A 21,795-nucleotide genomic window follows, 5' to 3' on the forward strand; every position below is an offset into this window, starting at 1 on the left:
CCCACTGGGCCTTCCCCCAACCAGGGGTGGGGGAAGTGGTGTGCTAACTGGCTTTGACTTGTTCTGTCTCATTGCTCCCCGATGCTTGGTGGGGGGCGGGGGCCCAGCCTGTTGCTGGGCCTGCTGATAGAGGGTATGGGCATACGTGTGTATGAAGTGGCAGCAAGCCCCGCTTTGTACCACCTTCTTGCTGCTGAGTGAGGTTGAATGGTCAGCTTGCTGCTTGGGCCCCACTAATGCTACCCTGGAAGGGAGAGGGGGATCAGCATCATCTGCTTCCACTGGGCAGGGGATGAGACACACGTGATTCCTCTAGCACTGTTCTGGCAGGGCAGTGGGATTGGCTCTGCCTGCTTCTGCCAGGGACAAGCTGGCAGATGAGCTCCCCCTTATCCTGCTGCCACAGCCCCGTGGTGGAACCCCAGCACCAGCACCACCCGCCGAGCTGGGGATGGGTGGAAAACCAACTTCTGGCCCGGCCACACTGAAACTGCAGCGTGTGGTGTTCACCTGGGTCAGGGCAGGTACTGCCAAAAAGGGAATCTGTTGTGAGGCCACCTTTCCCCAGTGCTTTCGCTGGGAGAACAGGCTTTCCTGGGAGTGCTTTCTCTCCATGGGTGGTGGAGACCCACACAGTTGGAAAACTCCGCAGGGCCCTGTCCAGGAGGTGTGCAAAGTAATGAGGAAGCAGGGCACCTCTCGGCCATGTCATTCCTCAAGTCCCGGGGTCCCCAAGCAGCGCACCTCTTCTTTCCCCTGTCAGCATTTTCTTGTTTGTTGTGCTCTCTCTGGGGTTTTTAGTAGCACAGGGCTGGACCTGGGTGGGGTTGGGGTTGACCTCACCTTGGTGGGATTAGAAGTCTGTGTCTTCTTTTAACTAAATATTTATGGTGGGTGTTGATTGGCTCTGACTACAAAGTACTGCTTAGAATTTTAGCCACCACCTCTTTCACCCGCTGTTTTTACTCTGTGGAATAATAGACTTTTAACATTGGGAAGAGATTTAGCAGTACTCCTAGCCACTGTTTTCAGATGATAACTGCAGTGTCTCTTGTCGAAACTGCCTTGTGTGTGACCCTGGTGGTGAGCCCGTGGGATGTCCACCCTGCTTCTCTCCCATGTCCTGCCTGAAAACCATAGGGGTGACTCGAATCAGATTCCACATGCCATAGGGGAACTTATTAGAGAAAATAAGCCCCGTAGTCCTGCATGATTGGACTGAGGCAGAAAAAGAGATTCATCGTGCATTGGTTTGTGGCATTTTATATGTCAGGGTATTTGTGGTGTTAGATTTGAAGATGTGCATAGAACTGAATGCAAGGCAGTCTGATACCTTCCCTCCTGACCTCCTTTTACACCAAGGAATTGGAGCACTTGCTCAGTGCCCAGATCTCCTCATGCCCCTGGTCTGTAGTTGTCCCGCCTGTGTTGGGGGTGGGGGGACTCCCCATGGACCACCCCCTCTCCCTGCCCCAGCCGCCACCTCCCACACCACAATTTCACTGGTCTTCATTCCTCCTTTGTGGGGGCAGCCTCAGTCTCTCAACATACTCCTCATGTGATAGAACGTCTAGCTTCTTTCTCATCTGGTCAGTGTCCTCTGGTGGTTCTGCTTGGTCAGTGGCTGGGACCTGTGCTGTGGCATGTGATCCAAGATTGCTTTCCTTCTCTGTGGAGGTCCTGTTGACACAAACCAAATGCCTGTCCTATAAGACCTTGTGGACTCGGCCCTATGCCATGTTCCAGGCTCTAAGCACCACACCACCCACTAACCCTCAGACCCTGCTCTGCAAGCACAGAGCAGAGGGCCTGCCATTCCTTTCTTCTGCAGGAAATGCTGGGAGAAACGTGGGGGGGGGCGGTGGGGGGGTCATCCTGGCATTATCCCAGCCAAAAAAAACTGTTGACTGTCCTAATGGTATGGGAAAAATCTCTTAAATTGTTACACGTCCTTTTGACAGACTGTGGTGCGGTCTTCTTAATGACGTTAGGAAGAATAATGGCATGGAAGATGCTGCTGGCATACAGTTATGTTAGAAAAGTTTATAAAATTGTTGATGACATCTTACTGTCTTAGTCTGTTTTTGCTGCTATAACAGAAATACCACAGACTGGGTGACTTAACCAAGAAACATCGACCTCATACTTCTGGAAGCTGGAAGTCTGAGATTAGGGTCCTGAGCATGTCCAGGTTCTGGGAAGGACCCTCTTCCTAAACTTACACACCACTGTCTTCTCACTGTGTCCTCACGTGATGGAGAGAGACCTCTTAACAAAGGCACTGATCCCGTTCATGAAGGCTCCACGCTGGTGCTCTAATCGCCTCCTAAGGGCCCCATCTCCTGATACCATCACACTGGAGAGTAGGCTCAGCGTATGAGTTTATGGGAGGCAAAAACATTGGTGTTCAAGAAGTTTACAAAAAGTTTAAGTGTAACAGAAAGATTAGAAGGAATTTATATCAAAACGTTAAAAGCAAAATTTTGCATTCAAGTTTCAAGTAGTCTTATCCATGTGCCTTTTTGTGTTTGCAAAATCATAACTAGCATTTATAATAGACTAAATCTAATATATAGTACATATGTCAAATTTTCTTTTAATTTTAATCATTTTTGGCATGCCCAGCAGCTTGTCACTGTGACATGTACATCTTATTTGTATGATTCAGTATGAAGTGTCATGCCCCTTATGTTGGTAAAGAGTTCATCCAGAAGGGGCACCTGGGTGGCTCAGTCGTTAAGCGTCTGCCTTCGGCTCAGGTCATGATCCCGGGGTCCTGGGATGGAGCCCCGTGTTGGGCTCCCCGCTCAGCGGGGCGTCTGCTTCTCTCTCTCCTGCTCGTCCTCCTCCCCCGCACTCGTGCTCTTTCTCTCAAATAAATAAAAAAAAATCTTCAAAAAAAAAAAAAGATTTCATCCGGAAGATCAAGCTCACAACCCACCACCAGAAGTATTTCCAGATAGACATTAGCCCCCTAATATATTCTTCTGGGGTTTGATTTTTATTTAGCGAAGTGAGTGTTTTATTGTGAAACGTCTCCATCCAGTGGGGTTACAGATTGTTTTGGCACCGGTGGACTGCTGCTGTGTTCCCTGCAGGACTGTGCGTAGGTCTGGGACAGGATCTACGTGGAATCCCAGCTGTGCTGCAGACCCACCGAGTGGCCTGAGCAGACCTGCTAGTCTGTCTGAGTTTGTTTTCTCATCTGTCAAATGAAGACAGAAGTGCCCACCTCTGGGTTGTGGGAGCTTCCACGTAAGAAAGCAGCTGGTGAGGGGCACCTGGGTGGCTCAGTCAGTTAAGCGTCTGCCTTCAGTTCAGGTCATGATGTCAGGGTCCTGGGATCAAACCCTGCATCAGTCTCCTTGCTCAGCGGGGAGTCTGCTTCTCCCTCTCCCTCTGCCCCCCTCTCTCTCTGCTGATGCTCTCTCTTTCAAATAAATAAATAAAATTAAAAAAAAAAAAAAGCATCTGGTGGGAACTCAGTGGCTAATCTCTCCTTGCTCCTCAACAACCTGTTATAGCCATGACATGTCAGTAAGTATAAAGGAGCTGTTTCAGGAGTATAGGAAACTCACAGGGAAGTGAATTCATCTGGAAATGCTCCTATAATTCTAACTCCCCCAGGGCCCAGAACAAACAAGCAAAAGAGATCTTTTCTAGAAATTGGCCTGGTGGGGGTGGGGAGGGGAGGTCTGAATCACCCTTCACCTGCCCGTGAACCTGCACATCAACATCACCCTAAAAAGAACCTTGGCTTCATTGGCAAGTCTTTAGACCATGGAGAGACATCTGGAAACCACACTGTGTCTGAGCTGGGTCTGTGTCGGGGACACCTGTGAGAGATGGCCCATTGCATTTGGCAGAAACTTGACTATAGTTCAGCGTGTGTATTTGGAGAAAGAATGGTCTTGAGACATCAGTCACAGGCTAAACTACTTTTTCCTGTGGTCAAATATTAAGCAGCCCTTTTTGAAATGAGGTATTTCGCTTTTTTGGTTTAACATTAGAAATATTCCGCACCTGAGTGGCTCCGTTGGTTGAGCGACTGCCTTCGGCTCAGGTCATGATGCTGGAGTCCCAGGATCGAGTCCCGCCATCGGGCTCCCTGTTCAGCAGGGAGTCTGCTTCTCCCTCTGACCCTCCCCCCTCTCATGTTTTCTCTCTCTATCTCATTCTCTCTCTCAAATAAATAAATAAATCTTAAAAAAAAAAGAAATATTCCTTGCCTGAATAGAATGAAGAATTTTAAAATGGCTTTTTTTTTCCCTTTGAAGGAATTTATGCTCCTTTAGCCATCTGTTAAATTTGGGATTTTATTTCTGAACGAGTGAATCATGAATGCTTGGGAACTTTTTCTTCACGTGCTATGAGGTCACCGATGCCAATAGAACAAACAGCATTTCCCTGGTGGACAAGGTTAAGCCCCATTTGTAAGAGCCCATCCCTTTGTGGTTTTCAGTATTTATTAGAATGAGTTGGTATCCGCAGTGTGCTCTGAGAAACCCAAATTCCCTTTGTATTTCCTCTGTTCTCTGCCCTGGAGAAGATCCCTGTGGTTTGTGAGTAGTTACGGCTCAGCCAGTGATGGAGAGAAGCAGCCCCTGACGGTCCTGCTGACGGGCCATTCTCGGCTCGTATCCTGTCTGCCTAGGCTGTGTGTACCCACGGGCCTGAGTGAAGATGGGGGTCTGTGCTTGAGTTACAGCCTGAGTGTGTCTCCCCTTCTCCAGCATCTGCGCTCAAAGAGGACGCAGGCCAGCTGACTGCATGGATTGTGCCGGCAGCCCTGAGAGCTGGGGTGTTATGTCCCCTTGAGAAGCAGAACTCCGGGATTTGGAAACGGGTTGAGGGTACATCTGGTGTTGGAAGTGGGAACTCAGGCCTTTGGCACTGATGCTTTAATTTGGGCTTTGCTGACCTTCTTTAGGAGTGAAGGTGGTTTTAAAGCTAAAATTTTGTTTAAAAAAAAAAATAGAATCAATCATTTCATGACCTTCTTTAGGAGTGAAAATGGTTTTAAAGCTAAAATTTTGTAAAAAAAAATAAAAAAAGAATCAGTCATTTCAGTCTAAGAAGGGTATGTGTTCAGATTCAAACAGATTCAACATGATGATTCTTAACTATATGAGTTGCTCTGGGAACTTTCCTCCCCCTAAAATATGTCACATTCCTAAATCCTGAACCAGAGCGTTCTTCCTATTCCATTTACTGACATGTTTTGATATAACCAGTTTATAGATTCAGTGAGTAATTTGAGACTTTGTAAAAGAAAATGGCTTAAGCAAAAAGGACCTACTTGTTACTTACAAATGTGTGTCTGTGAAGGTGTATGAGGTGAGGTGAGCTGCTCAACCTTAGTTTATTGAGAGAGTTACTTTTCTATGGAATAGTGTGTTGGAAGACTGATAGATTTCTTGTGGGTTTTTTTCCGTTTTTTTCATCTCTTGAGAAGGGTTTTTTCGGGTTTTTTTAAGATTTTATTTGAAAGAGAGCGAGCGGGGAGAGCGGCAGGTGGGGAGCGAGAGAGACAATCTGAAGCCGACTCCCCACTGAGTGGGAGACCCGAGACTGTGACCTGAGCCAAAACCAAGGGTCAGACGCTCAACCGACTGAGTCACCAGGCGCCCCTCTTGAGAAATTTTTTAACACAAAGTAGTCTAGAAATGAATTCTGGATATATGCTATGTTAGTATATATTTACATCTAGATCCCAATATTGACTAATACCTGAGCATAACTTCTACTACAGTGGTCAAAACAACTTACCAACTTAAGAAAACAGTTTAGTGCATAATGGCAGGAGCCCAAATATTTGTAGATTTAATGAGAATTCAAGTAATATTTAATGCAGCTTATGAATACCCACAACTCCTTTTTTCACTTGAATTTTCCCACTGTGCTTATTTGAAGCTTAGAACTGTGTTTTCTCTGTAGTCCTTTTTACTGATAGTATGTCATGAAATATGGGCGTGGAAAGTTACAGAAAGTAACCCAGTCCAGTCTTGATCCCTCCACTGACCCATTACAGCCCCTGGGGCTTGTCTCTCAACCTGGTGAGGCACGAATGTCCTCTCCTGATACAGAAGGGTGTTGTAGCCATCAGCAGTGGTCAGAGGACTGGAGGGGCCGGGGTGGGGGTGGGGTGGGGGTGGGGCTTGTGCCGAATTACAGCAGCCCCAGTTGAATCTGTATTGCACAGAGGCTTTCTAAGTACAGGGGTAGCCAAACCATTTTGCCCAGTTTATGAACCCATGAGGCATCAGAGCTGGGCCAGCAGCCATGTCTGTCTACCCTGGAGGGGTGATATGTACTGTGGGGGAGGAAGAAGCATGTGTGAACCAGAACAGATAAATGACCTTCAAAAGCACCAGACCTGATGGTCTTTAAGGACAGAATTCCACACAACTTACGCTTGGACTTGTAGCAGCGGTGACTCTAGCTTCCGTGTGGAAGAATGTGGCACAGTTACCTACCTAATATTTGTGTGGTTAACAGGCAATGCCTGGGCCTTCTCCCCTGCAATTGCTGAGTCATGCAAAGGTTATGTAGTGTCTTGAACGTTAGTACAGGCTGGTCAGTGGATGAAGGAATTTGAGGCTCAACCCATGTTTCTCATTGACCACATACCATACTACTCCAGTGTGCCACTAGATTGAGCTTTCCAGTATCCTTATTGTATATGCAACATTTAATTCTTACATTTCTATTTATCACTGTTTCCTGCAAAAGGCTGTGGGGCATGTGTTTGCCTGTGTCCCTTAGAGGTGGGACACCCGCTTGCAGCCTTAATGTGCTTGTCCTCAGTCAAGTCGCACAAGCTTTGCGAGATTTCTAGGGAGGAGTCACGCAACCCGACTGTGACAGACAGATGTTTTAAGGACAGATATGTAAACCATTAAATGTGCAAGCACAACGATTACCTCTTTGTGATTACACCAAAGAGTGTCTAGAATTGAGGTGTCAAGTTTGTCCGTCTTCTCCTATGATGTGCTTTAAAAAGAGGCAGCTGCCTTTCATGAATTCGTTGTAAGGGAGAAGCTTTCAGTGCGCCTCAGACTTCTCGTGAGTTACCACTGCCCATACATCTGTGTTAACAGGTTAGTGCTTCATATGGTGGATGGCCATTATAAATTCCAACTGTGGAAATAAAATTGATAGACTTTTGCATGTTTTAGAAACTGCTTAAGGGGCACCTGGGTGGCTCAGTTAGTTAAGCATCTGCCTTCTGTTCAGGTCATGATCCCAGGGCTCCTTGCTCTGGGGGGAGCCTGCTTCTCCTTCTCCCTCTGCCTGCCGCTCCCCCTGCTTGGGCTCTTTCTCTCTGTCAAATAAATAAAAGTCTTTATAAAAATAATAAAAAAGGAAAGAAAAACTGCTTAAGATGTAGCTTCTCAAGACTGTTTTTGCCCCAAGTCTTGGTCTTCACTATCACTGAGATGAAATACAGTAATCTTAAGGTCTTAATGGGAATTAGAAGAGATTTTTGTCACCTGTTTCCTGCTGCTGGTGTTCCATTTCATAAAGGAAGCCACACTTACTCTGTAGTCAGGAATTTTTCTTTCCTTTTTTTTTTTTTTCCAGGGGAAAGCGTGAGCGCAGTCCACCACTTTTATATTTGTGGTTTAAATTTTCACTTCCTCCCCAAGATCAGATTTCTAGCTAGGTATAACATATAAGTTACTGAAAGGTAGTAACTTCAGATTTTTTAACACTTTATTCTTAAGGAATGGCCTTAAGTGAATTAATGTATGGAGTTGTATATTTACTTTTAGAAGACCTCTAAAAAGCACTTTTTTTCTTTATAGTTGTGATGGGGTAAATGGTGGAATAAACTGCATAGCAAGTTGTCAGCGGAAGGGGTTTAGGGTATATGTCCCTGTCTTAAAGCAAGCTCAGAGTTGCTCTTCGCTTGACTGTACTTAGTTCTGGGGTTATTTTTATTTGTTTTTTGAAATAAGATGGCACAGCCAAATCCCCTGTGATCCTGTGAAAGGAATTTAAGACTATAGAAATAGAGCTGCAGCTGTCTCAGTGACTTGGTGTGGCTAGGGTCAGTGGGAGAGCAAAGAGCAGAAGTAGCATCCCGTGTCGTGCCCCTGTCAGACCTAGTACAGACCACCACGCACTCTTCAGAGCAACACACTCCAGGAGCACACCAAGGGGGACCAGGGTGGTGATGGTGGGTCTTCCCACTGCTCACCAGAAAAGGCACATGGAAGGAGCTGGGTCAGGACCAGGTTTGGGGTGTGTGGTGGTGGCAGCTTCCTTAATTGAAAGGAGTGGTGAGGGGAGCCTGGGTGGCTCAGTTGGTTAAGCATCCGACTCTTGACCTCAGCTCAAAGTCTTGATATCAGGGTTGTGCATTTGGGTCCCACGTTGGGTTCCATGCCGAACGTGGAGCCTACTTAACAAAAGAAAAAGAAAAATTAAAAGAGGGGTAATGATGGCGAGGGACTGTAGATTGTCTTTATAGGCCCAGGGGACAGAAGCAGGATTGAGGTGGGGCTTGGAAGGGGGGACATTTCCATTTCCTATGAGGAAGCACTTTGTAGCATCTAATGCCCTTCAGTGAGGACCACCCTGCCTCAGGAAAAAGCAGGCCACCTGCCTAAGATGCTGGACTTCTGCTGTGAGTGGGCGCTAGCAGGTATGTCCTTGGACAGAGACCTAGAAACTCGGTCTGGGTTTGCTGCCGGCCTGTCACTGGCTTCTAGTAAAGATGTGAACATGTGTGTGGGGGACAGCTCAGGTGAAATGGGGAACTAGGTCTTCTGGTGTTGAACAGTCAGTGAGTGAAGAGGCATCATAGCACATTTGTCTTAATGCCTTAGATTCAAATTTCATTGTGAGAAGCGTAATGGTGGAAGGGGAAAGATGATGCATGCTGGTTTCCAGATTTCTGTCCAGCTTCACAGCCATGGTTTACTGGCAGTTTCCAAATGGTCAGCCTGGAAGTGGATCAAAGCAGCTTGTTTTGACTTTCTTACTCAAGGCCACATAAAAGCATGGACAACACGCACTGAAAGGAGTAAGTATAAAACACTGGCTTCCTCTCCTGAACTTCATTATTTGTGGTGGTGCTGTCTCCTAGCAGCTGTTTATAAAGTACAGTCTTGAATTCGCGTAGCCGCCCAGGCTTGACACCGCCGTGTACCAGGGGAAAACAGATGGAGGAACTTTCTGAGTACCAGTACTGCGATCAAGGTGTTTTATTTCTAATTGCTCTCATGATCCTACAGGGGCTCAGTGCAATTGATAAAAGATTGATTAACAAATAAAATGATGCAAGGGAGAAACAGACTGGGGTGGGGTGTGCACGTGGCGAAATTGGGTCTGGCTCACTTTATTTCCGAGAATCATTGGAGTTTCTGAAGGTGATTCTGATGGCATTTTCTGCGGTGAAACTTACGAGAGTGGCAGTTGCTCTTTCCCCCATGGCTAACTGGGAATCCTGGGGCACGTGGGCCTGATCACTCAGGTGGATTTGCTAAGGAACCCATAGCAGGCCGGCTGGCTGTGTCCTTTTTCCTCTTGTAAGCTTGTATATAGCTGTGACTTGATAAAAGATATTTCTGAAGATACTCTCTTAAATAAGGAGACTATTGGGTTGAATAGACAGCCCAGAATTTTTATTTTCCCAAATGAATGTTGCGCTTAAGAGTGGTCACTTTTAAAGGCAGTGCTTCATCTGAACATTTTTGGAATACTCTTTTGGAAGTGGTTTGGCACTGGTTTCAGAGCCGACAGGGAAATGGTCCTTTAGAGGGTCCTTATGGTTTTTGGTTAAATTAGACTCTTCTCGGAGAATAAAGATGGACGACCCTGAGATGTTGAGAGGAAGGGCCCCCACAGTCCCTGGTAAGTGTCAGGCAAAATGTGCGCTTGTCTAAGTATGATCCGTTGTGTGTTGAAAATAAAAACGATCATGTCTTCAAAGTCATACATTCCATAGCTGTTCGGAGACTGAAAAATCCTTTCTCAGCTCTGAGTTGAATACATACTCAGAGCTTAATTCATGCCGACTACTTTAAAATCTCATCTTGATTCTGCCTAAGTATTTGTGGATTACTGAACATCTGAAAACAGAGTAGTGTGACGTATTTCCATGAATTTTAATTTGGTGTCTGGTTCCGCACTTGAAATGCCAGTGGGGATGTACGTGCAGGGAACTAAAAGAGTGGCCGCCCCTCACAAGTGAGAGCTGCCCCAGTCCTGTCGTTTGGCATGAGACCACAGTCGTGTGAGCCCGCGTGTAGGACACGGTGCCCCCGGCGCACATACACGCCCTCCCAGAGCAGGACAGCTGGGTGTAGAAACAGTGGCAGTGGTGTTGTGATGGGACCTCCATTCCTTTAACACCTGCTGTTGGTAACAGTGGGGTGAGGGCAGGTGGGCGTTCAGGAGAAATCAGAAGGTTTGGTTAGGCTGATGTTGAGCTGTGAATTGACAATCTCGAGGGGTTTTTTTTGTTGTTGTTTTTGCTTTTTTTTTTTTCCATTTTCCCACCCTAGCTGACGGTGCTACAGAAAGCCCTTTCTGAAAGCCCCAGCCTGATTTCACTATCAGCCACAACCACGACATTAATTTTTTCAATTGCTAAGCTTCTGAGATTTGAAATTACCATATGGGTTGGAAAATGTTCTGTAGCGGAACCAGAACAGTCTGTTAATTAAATACCACACGTCTTTGCGTAACTCAAAGTTCTTTGACGTTAAAAAATGTCCTCCTTTCCATCCCTCCCCCTCCCCCACCCTGGTATGGAAAAATGAATTAATTAGACCTAAGTATTTTTTCTGTAGGAGATATTGGCACCAGGAAATTCTGGATCTCAAAAGATTGTTTCTACGAGCTTTGGTGAAAATTCAGCTAACATTTCACACTTTTGACAGAATTGCCTGTGTCTGACACAGTTGTATTATTTTTGATTAGTGGCTTTGGTTAGACAGTCTGGACCTAGCAGGTTCCCCCAACCCAGTCTGGTGCTTGCAGGAGTGGAGCTGGCCTTCCGTGGGCTTTAGGTTACTGCTGTGGGGTGGCTTTACATTTAGATCAGTGTATATTTTATTCTGCTTTTTTTCCCCTAAGTGTTAGCGTCAGGCTTATGGAGTGACATGATTTTCTTAAATGCGGAAACTACATTTTTTTATGGGAAAAAAGACACCTCCCCAGAATTTTCCCTTGCAGGAATTTTTTATGTGCATGTAAAATTGCCTTATAAGTTAAAATTTTTATCTTTTTGACTAGTAATAAGAGTTTTTGTTTCAAATAGAGACCCATTTTATTGATCAGGTCTCCACATTTACGGTTGTGAAGCATATTGCAGATGGAAAGTAAAATATTTGTGCTTGATACTTACTAGAAATGTAAATGTAAATTATATTTTCGATAGGTGGACTATGTTATCATAATGGGTGTAGTCGGGTCAGTATATGGGTAGAATTATGAGAGTGAGGGTAGACCAGTGTGTTGAGTATTCCCTGTTCCTGAGCCCCACCTGCTTCAGGTGCAGCATTAGAGACCAGTCTGTGGAACCCTTCACCGTTGTGGTGGTTCACGCTCTGGGTAACAGTGGCACAGAATTAAGCATATGAATCTGAGCTTTGACCAGCACTGCCATGGGGCTGACAGACTCATTCTCTAGGGTCAGCCAGACCCCATTGTTTTGGTGGGTTCTCATGGGACATGAAGCCAAATAGGGCAGTCACTAAGATTAAATTAGTGATGAAGTTAAGAAAAGCTTCCCCCACCCCCAAGCGAGAAGATATTTTTGTCACTTCAGAAGTAATCTTTGAAATTTATGTTGAAAAACTCACTGTACTGAGATTAAGAGTAGTACCCTTTTAAAATACAGGAATAGGATGCCTTTTAAAATATTCAAAAAAGAACTTTTGTCTTAAATAAGCTTACTTTATAATTGTCTATTCTGTGGACATGTTAGGTAGGTGTTACTGTAGGATGAATGATGGTCATTCATTTTAGCTTTACAGATTTAAGGAACAAGAACAAAAAGCCCCAGTTTCTTCAGAAGCCAAATGGTGACACATGCTATATAAGAGTAGTCCAGGCAGATCAGTCTCCTTGGCGAAAGTTAATTTCTATTGTTATTACTGGATTATATTGTGTTGTTACTCTCTGAGTCAACTTAAACAAAAATACACCTCAGTACATTTAGAGAGCTCTAAACTGTTGTTCTGACCGGTCAGTGTCTGCTTAGCCGGGTCTCATCTGTTATCTTTGGTTACTTAAAACTCCAGGACATCCCCAAAGGTTTCTCGCCTGTTGCTCGGTGTTCTCGGGGTCTGGTCTGTGGAGCATCTGCACCAGAACTGCCTGGGAAACCTGTGAGCAGGCGGCCTCCCGGGCCTCCCACAGACACTCCTCCCACCTGTGTCTTACTGCCACATACTCTGGGAATATGTCTGTGTCTGTATGTTTATTTAAGCTACCGAGCTGTTCTTGCCTAGAAAAGAAATCTTTACTTACCTCCTTTGCCTCCTTCACTAAATTACAGCAGAGCATTTATCTCTAAGAAGAACAGGTTGGGTTTGGCCACCAAGGGTCCATATTTCCTTCTTAGCTGCTGGCTAGGTTGACATGTTCACTAGGTGCTAGTTGGATGATAAGCCAACTTCTGACACAGACTGACTCCTTTGATGGTTACCAGCCCAAGCATAAGCCAGGCAGAAACCTCTAAACCACACGCATAGTAAGTAAAGTAAGTGTGTTAAGTAGAATGCAGTAGGCTTCATCTCCAAGTTGGGGGAAATTAACTGGGGGAGTTATTTTTGTTTCGTGTTATAACAGGTAAAAAGTTTACCTGTGTAAACAGGTAGTGTCGTGTCCAGAAAAACTTAACATTTAAATGTTGAAATTTAACCCACAAGGATGGAAACTCCACAGGAGCAGGGCTTGGCCTGTTTGGTTGCTGTACCCAGAGCACCTCCTAGAACAGTGCCTGGCACATGGGCATTCGTATTCGTTGGGTATATTAGTGAATGTCTTGATTGATTAAACACTGGGTAACTTGCCGGTTGTTTTTAACCTGTCTGCCGTCTTTTTAAGACACACAGTCTATATTTCACACATTTTTTTTTGGATAATTGGTATTTTTTTCATTTCTGACTCTAGGATTGAAAGCAGATTACCCTTTTTTTAAAGATTTTATTTATTTATTTGACAGAGAAAGACACAGTGGGAGAGGGAACCCAAGCAGGGGGAGTAGGAGAGGGAAAAGCAGGCTTCCTGAGGAGCAGGGAGCCCGATGCGGGGCTCGAGCCGAAGGCAGACGCTTAACCGACTGAACAACCCAGGTGCCCCTGATTACCCTTTTTTTAATTTAAATTTTATTTTTAAGTAAATTGTATGCACAACCTGGGGCTTGAACTCACAACCCCAAGATCAAGAGTCGCATGCTCCCCCCACTGAGCCAGCCAGGTGCCCCTGAGAGCAGATTACTCTTCAAGAGAGCCTTGTAGAGTGAGAAACAAGTGGGGGCTCTGAATGAAGCCCAGAAAGGGTGTGTGGCAGCTCTGAGGTGGCCACACAGTGTCCTGCTTGCTAGTCTGGTCACCTGTGGATGGGGCAGCTGTGTCCCTGCGGGGCCGGTTAGCAGGATGGTAAGAAATGACTCGCACCAAACCTTCAAGCTCTGAGGTGTAGTAGGCATTCTAAGAAAAGAGCTTTCCTTTCTCTCAGGGATGAGTTGACTTTTTTAACAGCTTCTGAAGTTAGGGGGATAAAAAACCACTTGATTGCTGATAGTATAAAAAGAATAGTAATGATTGGGTACCTCTGACAGACTAAATCTTTAAAGCGCTGCAAACCCAAAAGAAGGAAGTGAACTATTATATCACCACCTGGCATCACATCTACCCTGAAATTTTGTTTCCTGCCGGTTTTAGCCATTTAAAATTTAATTTTAATAGGCTTTTACAGAGTAATGATAAAAACTATTTGTGTGGCAAAGATACAGCCAAAGTAATTTCTATGTGTTTGGGGGTTTATTCAGGGGACGTGCCTGGCTTATCCTAGAAGTTTCTCTGTGGTCAGCCTTCACGTTCTCCCCTAGGGCTTCCTTTAGGAATCCTCCCTTGGCTTACTCCCAGAGCACAGATAATTCTGGAGAGCATCCATGTGCATTCTTTGCACATACATGTGCACGCATGTACACACACACACTCAGTGCCCACCCTCTCTTGGGCACTCCCTCCTTGTGTGGGATCATTGTTGCATTCCTGTGGGTGGGGGTTGGGGGGCAAAGAAGATGGGACAAGAGTTTTGAGAAGACTTGGTAAAAACTCAGTTTATTTTTTTTTCAGAGTGCGCTTTTAAGTGCTTTTATAGAGCTGCGAATCAACTTACAACGATAAAATTCAGAAACCCCACATACAAAATATTTTTGCAGAAATACAAAACAGAAAGCCATATGCATAGTATTGCGAAATCTGATCGTTACCGGTTTTTAAAATATTTTGCTGTGGTCAGAACATAGCACATGTGTCTAATTGTGAGTACAGTGTCCCCATGCTTAACAGTAGGTTAACAAGTCACAAGCCCAAGAAGCTCCTCTCTTTTCCCGTGCCCACAATGCCAAACCATTTTCTCCTGAGTGTGGAGAATGCCACCTTCCTGGTGCCTTTTGGGATCTTTTGTTGACAACTCCCAGTTTTGCTCCCCTTCACAAGGCTTTTAAATGGTTTCAGCAACAAACAGATGAGTGGACTGGGTGTGAATGTTAGTGACAGCTTAATGGAAAGGCACACCTCCCTCTTCTTTCTTCTTTCAAAAATGCCTTTGTTCCTTCACCCAAAACATTTTCTCTCCCCATGTGGGGTTTGCAGACTTGAATCCAATCCACCTTTATGGGCCGCGTTAATACGGAGACAAAACACACAGGTATGCCTTAACTTGGCCACCGGGTAGCACTTGTAAATGACGGTGTCACTGCACCTGCTCCCATAGAAACGAGCTCATTCAGGTCGCCTGCTGATTCTCAGGTTTTCCCTTATTCGGTAGCATTAGATAGGACAACCACTTCATCTCCAATTCCTGTGTGACGTTTGAAATTTCCCTAGGAATTCTACCTTGTGTTAAGATCAGAGTAGTTACTTTACTGACAACTTGAATTTTTATGTTCTGTGTTTCAAGTATGAAATTTTTTTTCTTTTGGTCATCTTTATTGTACCACTTTTGTGTTAATTTATTTTGAAATGGGAGCATGTAATTAATTGGCCAGGACGTTTTTAAGTTTTGCAATTCTGAGTCTCCAGTTTTGAAAAACTCAGTTCTTTATCCGTCACTCTTTAACCAAATTGAGGTAGGACAGTCCTGAAGTTAGGGAGATTCCAAGAACAAAACAGAGTGTGTGAGATGGGCTTGCTTCTAGAACGTGCTAAATGATCTATGGAAAACAATGTGATTTTTGTTCTGTTTGTTCTGATGCAGCTTCCATGAGGCAGTCTCAGGCTGTACCTGCAGATATACGCCCGGAGATATGGATTGCGCAAGAGTTGCGGCGTATTGGAGACGAATTTAATGCATATTACCCAAGGAGGGTAATGATGTTTTATTTACCCCTTCTCCTCACACCCTCCCCCTCCCCACAATTTTTTTTTTTTAAGGTGACTAGTAATAATGGAAATGCGAGGTATTACCTATGTGTGAACCCACCATTGTTTCTCCTTTCCCATTTTCCATTTAAAAATGTTTTATGGATGAATTTAAGTCACGGTAATTACATAGAATATCGTACAAGGTGGCAAAGGGACATCCATGCTAAGAAAGGGGTTATGGACCTGCTTTGACATATTCCCACATAAATAGTAACGTAATTTTCAATCCATGTAGAGGGTTTCTGCATTCCTTTTGGGCAGTTGGGGTCAAAGGTAAAGACCTATTAAAATTTCCATCCTCACTCAGCCAAGGGGCGCAATGCCGGCAGTAGTCCTGTAATGTTTGACGGGCAGAGCAGGGGAGCCACCCCCTTCTGTCCGTGGTGCTGTCCTTGAATGCTGTCAGGAGGCCATTAACCAGGAGTCTGGGATCTGGGGCATAAAAATTTTATACCCTGAATTGATTGCCACTTACATTTTAAGGTGTGCTGTTGATTTAAAAAAAAAACAAACCAACCCTATGTCTTCTGTAGACACGGTGTATTTTGTTGGTTTTGCCCATTGGCAATAGCCATTACCATTTGGACACCTTTTGCCCACGGAAGACTTCCAAAACGTGTAGGCTTTAACTCTGGGAATTAGGGCTGGTATGAGCGTATGTGAGTACTTCCTGTAAAGGGTACACTAACAAAGATGTGATAGAACGTACTTTTGGCTTGTTTACATTTTTCCGAACAACCAAGTATGAGGCAATTTCTGTTGATTTATCCAAAAAGAAGACACATCTTATTTTGTAGAAAAAGCTGTAATTGTTACTGTCATTCTTTCTTACTATGTTACTGGTCTTCTGGCTCCTTTTTTTCTGAACGTTACAGCTTCGTCTAAATATCCCTTCAAGATTTTTTTTTTTGGAACCTTTTTTTTTTCCTTCTGAAAGGAGAGGTCATGCTTAGAATACCCCAGTGTTTGTGTCCTGCTTTAAATGTTGGTCTCTTTTTTAGCTAGCTCTTGCTCAGTAAGTGGATGTTACCTGTTATTGCTTTGAGTCCTTCTTGTTTTCCTGTCCATGCAATGCCTTTCAGGCTTTTTTTAGACACACATGGAGACATCCTCCCATTTGCAGAGGGTCTTTCATTTATTCCTTCAGTATAGGGTCTCTGTAAGGGAGCCAGGGATGCTCTGAAAACTCACATTGGATCCTCTTCATACCTTCCTATGGGGGTGTGTGTGTTTGATGGGAAATGTGCTGTAGTATGATTCTGTTATTAAATGAGAACTGTCACATTGATGAATGGGTTTAGGAATTTCTTATGTGGCCGTCTTTAGCTGCCAAGAATATCCAGCATCCTACATCTGCCGTTTACGGTGTATAAATTCGTTTCCAACCTAGCTCTGAAATGGTAATTGTTTTTGCAAGGTTGATTGTTTCATAATTTGCCACTACAGTTACTCTCCCCCTACCCCCCCCAGCTGCTTTGCCTTGGTTTCCCTGAAGGGATTTTGGTGTTCCTGTGTGTGACTGGACTTTGACCCCTCTTGGTGGACCAGGAGGCACTGGTCAGAAGCAGGGCCCCAGTGCATTCATGACGACCTCATGCTGGGGTAGGGAGGCTGATTCTGACTGAGGAGGGTAGGCTGATTCTGGGGGACATGTCCATAATTCAGCAGGAAAAGATGGCAGAGTGGCCTCTCACAATGAGCCTAAGCAGCGAACTGACCAGCGTGCGGGGCCTGCCTCTTTCTCCATCTTGAAGGGGCTCCTAGATGTCCTTGGGCCAGATCTGACGTGGATGGGGCCGCCCAAGAGAGGAGGCTGTTGGGCCCTGGTGCCTTCAGAGTCCAGAAGCTCTGGACACCAAGAGCCCACACAGCTCCACTCTGAGGGACTAAGACTTTGGCCACAGAGCTAGATGTCTTGTAAGGATATTATGTATGAGCTTCTCTTTAAACTTACACAGGCTATCGGTGACTCTATAAGGTTCCGCCCTGGGTCTGCCCAGATGGACCTGGTTGATGCACCTCCATGGTGGCCTGTGTGATCAGCGATAAGACATGGGCCAGGTGTGTCGTGGGGGTTGGTGCATAGCATAGGCTGAAGAGGTGGGCAGTTCTGGTCACGTGCAGATGGGACACAAGCTGTGGGGTTGTTTCCATTGCCTTGCCTGTCCATGGGAGGTGTGGGGTTGTTTCCATTGCCTTGCCTGTCCGTGGGAGGTGTGGGGTTGTTTCCATTGCCTTGCCTGTCCGTGGGAGGTGAGAGAACAGTGTCTAGTAGATTATATCCTTCCTCTCCTCCTCTTCTCCCAGTGTTATTTCACAGTTCAGTGTTTAAGAGGATATTGGAGATGGCCATATCTGTCTGTTCAAATGAGATGCAACCTGTTTGTTCACAGTGCTTTTGGTAAAATAAATGTAAGTTAATTTCATCGCAGGATCACACTATTTTCTGGTTGTAAATCTTATTTTGCATCTCTTTAAAAAAAAATGAACCAATGTGAAAATGCAGTCACTAATTATTTAAGGGACTCTAGCTTCCTAAGTAGGCAGGGGATATTGGGGGAGGTGTAGGGCCAGGCTCTAGGTTATAACCTGATTTTTCTATAATGAAGGCAAATACATTCTCCAGATTTTATGCAAATAACCCGTTCAAAACACCAGACTCTGGATAGTGACACAGTGACCCCTAAAGCTACAGACACCTGTCTTGATATTGTTGGTTAAAAATAATCCCGAGTCTGCAGTGTCACTGGTGGTCCATTTATTGGGGGTAGAAATCTGGGGAGGAAATGGGAGGCCGTAGCAGAAAGTCAGGCATTCAGATCACCTGCTGTCTTCACGGTGGGGGGGGGGGGGGGGTTACTTCTTGTTGAGCAGTGTACAGCCCCCGCCTTGCTTTATAATGGTTGCTTTATAATGGATTTCAGCATTGTAAATATTGAGTGTCTTTATTTGCTTAATACTATTACAGTAGCTTTTCTAAAGTGTTGGTCTTTTACTGCCATGAGCCTTGCGAAGCCTGACAGGATATTTTCCCATTTTTTCAGTTAGAGCAATAGAGGAAGGTGTCGTATAGTTGTCATGTGTTCAGTCCACTTAAGGGCAGTGGGGAAGCATATGAAACGGAGCTGTGGAGTCTGAGCCCTTGAAGGAGGAGGTGAGAGAGGCACAGGTGAGCGCAAAGTCCCAGTGCATGTTCCCCCTTTTTCTTTTGTGACTCCGTGTACTTGCCCCCCAAACGACCCCGCCAGGGCAGAGTGACCCGTGTCCCCCTCTGTCTGGTAAGTCTGACCGCTCCAAGTCTCTGGCGTATTTTTGTAACTTTTTGTTTTGAAATAATGTCAGACTTCCATCTAAGAGTTGCAAGAATGGTACAGAAAACCCTCTTCTGTCTGCCACCCGAGTTCCCCACTGTTCGCGTGTCGCCACATTCGCTTTAATGTTCTCCCTCTTTTGTATCTGTGCACATACTGTTTTCTGAGCTCTGTGGGAATAAATGACAGGTGTGATATTCTTTCACCCTCAAATACATCAATGTGTATTTCCTAAGAATAAGAATATTCACTTATGTAACCGCAGTGTAATTCTCAAAATCAGGAAATTAGCAGTGTGACAGTACTGTTTTGTAATCTGTGGACTTCATCCAAACTTTACCAGTTGTGCCAAAAATGTCCTTTATAGTAGCCAAAAAAAAAAAACACAAAACAGAAGTTTTTTTCTGGCCCAGGATCCAGTTTAGAGTCATGCGTTAAATTTAGTTGTCTTATTGCTTTGATGCCATTAATTTGGAACCATTCCTCCGTCTTTGTGACCCTGACATTTTTGAAGGTTCAGGACACTTAATAGAGTCTCCCTCTCCCTGAATTGGATTTGTCTGATGTCTCCTCGGGATGTGATTACAGTTTTGTGTTCTGGGCAGGAATATGACAGGGGCAACATTGTATCCTCTCCCATCCATTGCTTCGGGAGGCACGTGGAGGCCATTTGTCCTGTTGTTGGTGATGTTGACTCTGGTCAAAGGTGGCTCCTTCCACTCTATAAAGTCAGCATGTTTCCATCTGAAATGGAAAAGAAGTGTGTGTAGAGGATGAAGAACTTCCTTTTCCCATTATATATGTTTATCCCATTCATCAGCCTAAATTCATGGGTCCCTGTTTAATTTCAACAGGTTTACTCTGCATTACTCTGAGTACTTATTTTGATCCTCAGATTGTCACAGATCTGGCCAGTGGCAGCCCCCTGGTGCCATTTTCACCTGTCATTAAGCATTAAAGGGCCTCGGTCGTGCAGGCACATCTAGAACGTGGCACAAGAAAAAACCCAAGGGCCCGTGGGGGTGCTGGAGCCCCTGGAAGGCATCCGTTGCTGAATGGCCTACACCCACACGCAGCCCTGACCCTTCCAGCCCCCTATGCCTGGGCTCTCGGGGAAGGCTGGGGAGCATGGAGGTCAGTGGGCTTGTAGGGAAGAAGATTTCTCAGAGAAGTTAGATCTCTGTTTTATGAAGAGGTTGAGTGGCTTGCGTGTAGCTGAATGGTGGGGCCTGGAGCACTGTGTGCTTAACCGCCTGTTCTCAGGGGGTGGTGTCCACTTGGATAGGATTCTTAGCCATGGGCCAAGGGTGCAGACCACGTCTGTGGAGCATGTGCTGGGCCCTTCAGAACATCAGAACATGTGCTCTTAGGGTAATTAGACCCATCCTCTACCCCACATCTGCTCCCCCCACCCCCACCCCATTACCAAGGCTGCGATCGTTTACCTTTGGTGGCCTCCCCTGGGCCTTGTAGTCAGGTTACACAGTTTGCTCTGTGCACAGCTAGACTGCTCTTGGTTGACAGTGACTTAGGGATGTCCTGGCTGTGGCCTGGATGAACAGTAGCACGTGAAGCTACGTCAGACCCTCTAGATGGGCCAAGAAGTGAATGAAAACCTTTTCATTGTTTTGATCCCAAGAAACAGTGTATCTTTTGTTTACACTGCCTGCTCCCTACTTCTTCTGTCCCAGGCATGTGTAGGCATGAGTAGACTGAACTGCGGGCCAAGGGAAGTTTAGCACCAAACCAGACAAAGTAGAGAGGGAGAGGTAGGTGGCTCACAGACCGGTTTAGATGGAAACAAAAGTTTAGTGGAAGTGTCACCCATTTGCATTTTCATAATGAACTTGAAGTCTCCCTCTGCTGTCCTTCCTACGACGTGAATTCCCTGTGCTGTTTGATTCCTGGTTTTATAAATGATATTCTTCTGTAGAGAATGTACAAGGGAGAGATCTAATCGGTAGGTAGCTTGTTTGGAAATAGCATAACCTGAACATAAACCCAGAGATACATGTTCTCCGACAACATTCTTTTGAGGCCCTCATTAAATGAACATAGAAGCTTAATAAGTGAGCCACTTTGTTTTACAGTCTGAGCAAAGAATAGTGGAAAATATGCATAGGAAATATCACATTAAAACTAGACCTAGCTCATGAGATGGTGAGTTGCCCATGACTTGATAGAATGACAGTTTTCATAGCAAAAACATTTGTGAGTAGCTTAAATGAATTAGTGCCCGTCATTGATCTGTGATCCAGTTTGAAGATTCAGTGAGTGCTTTCCTTGGAGCTGAAGGGAGGTAGTTCAGTGTTGTGGTTTTAAGAGCCTTCCGACACCCCCCATCACGGAGTCCCTGGAGCCTGTGTGATCCAAGAGTCATCCTTCCTGTGGCTTCAGCCCTTTGTGTTTTTCCCTGAGACCTTCGAGACAGCACATGGTTCAGCTTATCCCAATGGCAACTGTGGACGGCAGGTTTTCTGAACGAGGGTTTTCCATGACTTGGGGATAAAGTATGATCTTACAGGAAAGCAGGGCTTGTGGACAGGTGTGAAAACTTTGGGGTGAGGCCTTGAATCCTGAGTCCATCCATTATGTCCTCTAGGAGCCCCATTTTCTCTCCGTCTCCTAGGGATGTGGCGAAGGTCACAGGGAAACATTCAGGAACAGGGCTAGAAATTGCTGTCATCGCTTGCCCATCGTTCTGGTGTCTCTGAACTATAATTGAAACATTTCTCAGTTGGTCTTTGGAGTTTAGAGAGATGCTGCTAACTTGGTTCACTTGTCTTTCAGTACCCTGCTTGTGTTGGGCCCTACTGATGCGTGCTGTGTCTGGGTGTACACAAACAGGAGGCTGGGGCGCTGGGGTGTGT

At 45.3% G+C, this 21,795-nt stretch overlaps 1 protein-coding gene across 2 annotated transcripts in view; it reads left to right on the forward strand.

Moving 5' to 3' along the window:
- BCL2L11 (BCL2 like 11) overlaps window positions 1-21,795 on the forward strand; it is a 46,749-nt gene that overhangs the window by 14,675 nt on the left and 10,279 nt on the right. For both annotated transcript variants that reach the window (XM_028117169.2, XM_088026419.1), the window contains exon 3: window positions 15,448-15,557. In XM_028117169.2, the coding sequence (XP_027972970.1) occupies window positions 15,448-15,557 (110 nt within the window). The remainder of the gene's footprint in view (window positions 1-15,447; window positions 15,558-21,795) is intronic.

This window comes from Eumetopias jubatus, unplaced genomic scaffold, assembly GCF_037043125.1.
Source record: "Eumetopias jubatus isolate StellerSeaLion01/CBP00866 unplaced genomic scaffold, mEumJub1_p1.0 scaffold_9, whole genome shotgun sequence".
NCBI classification, from domain to species: Eukaryota; Metazoa; Chordata; class Mammalia; order Carnivora; family Otariidae; genus Eumetopias; species Eumetopias jubatus.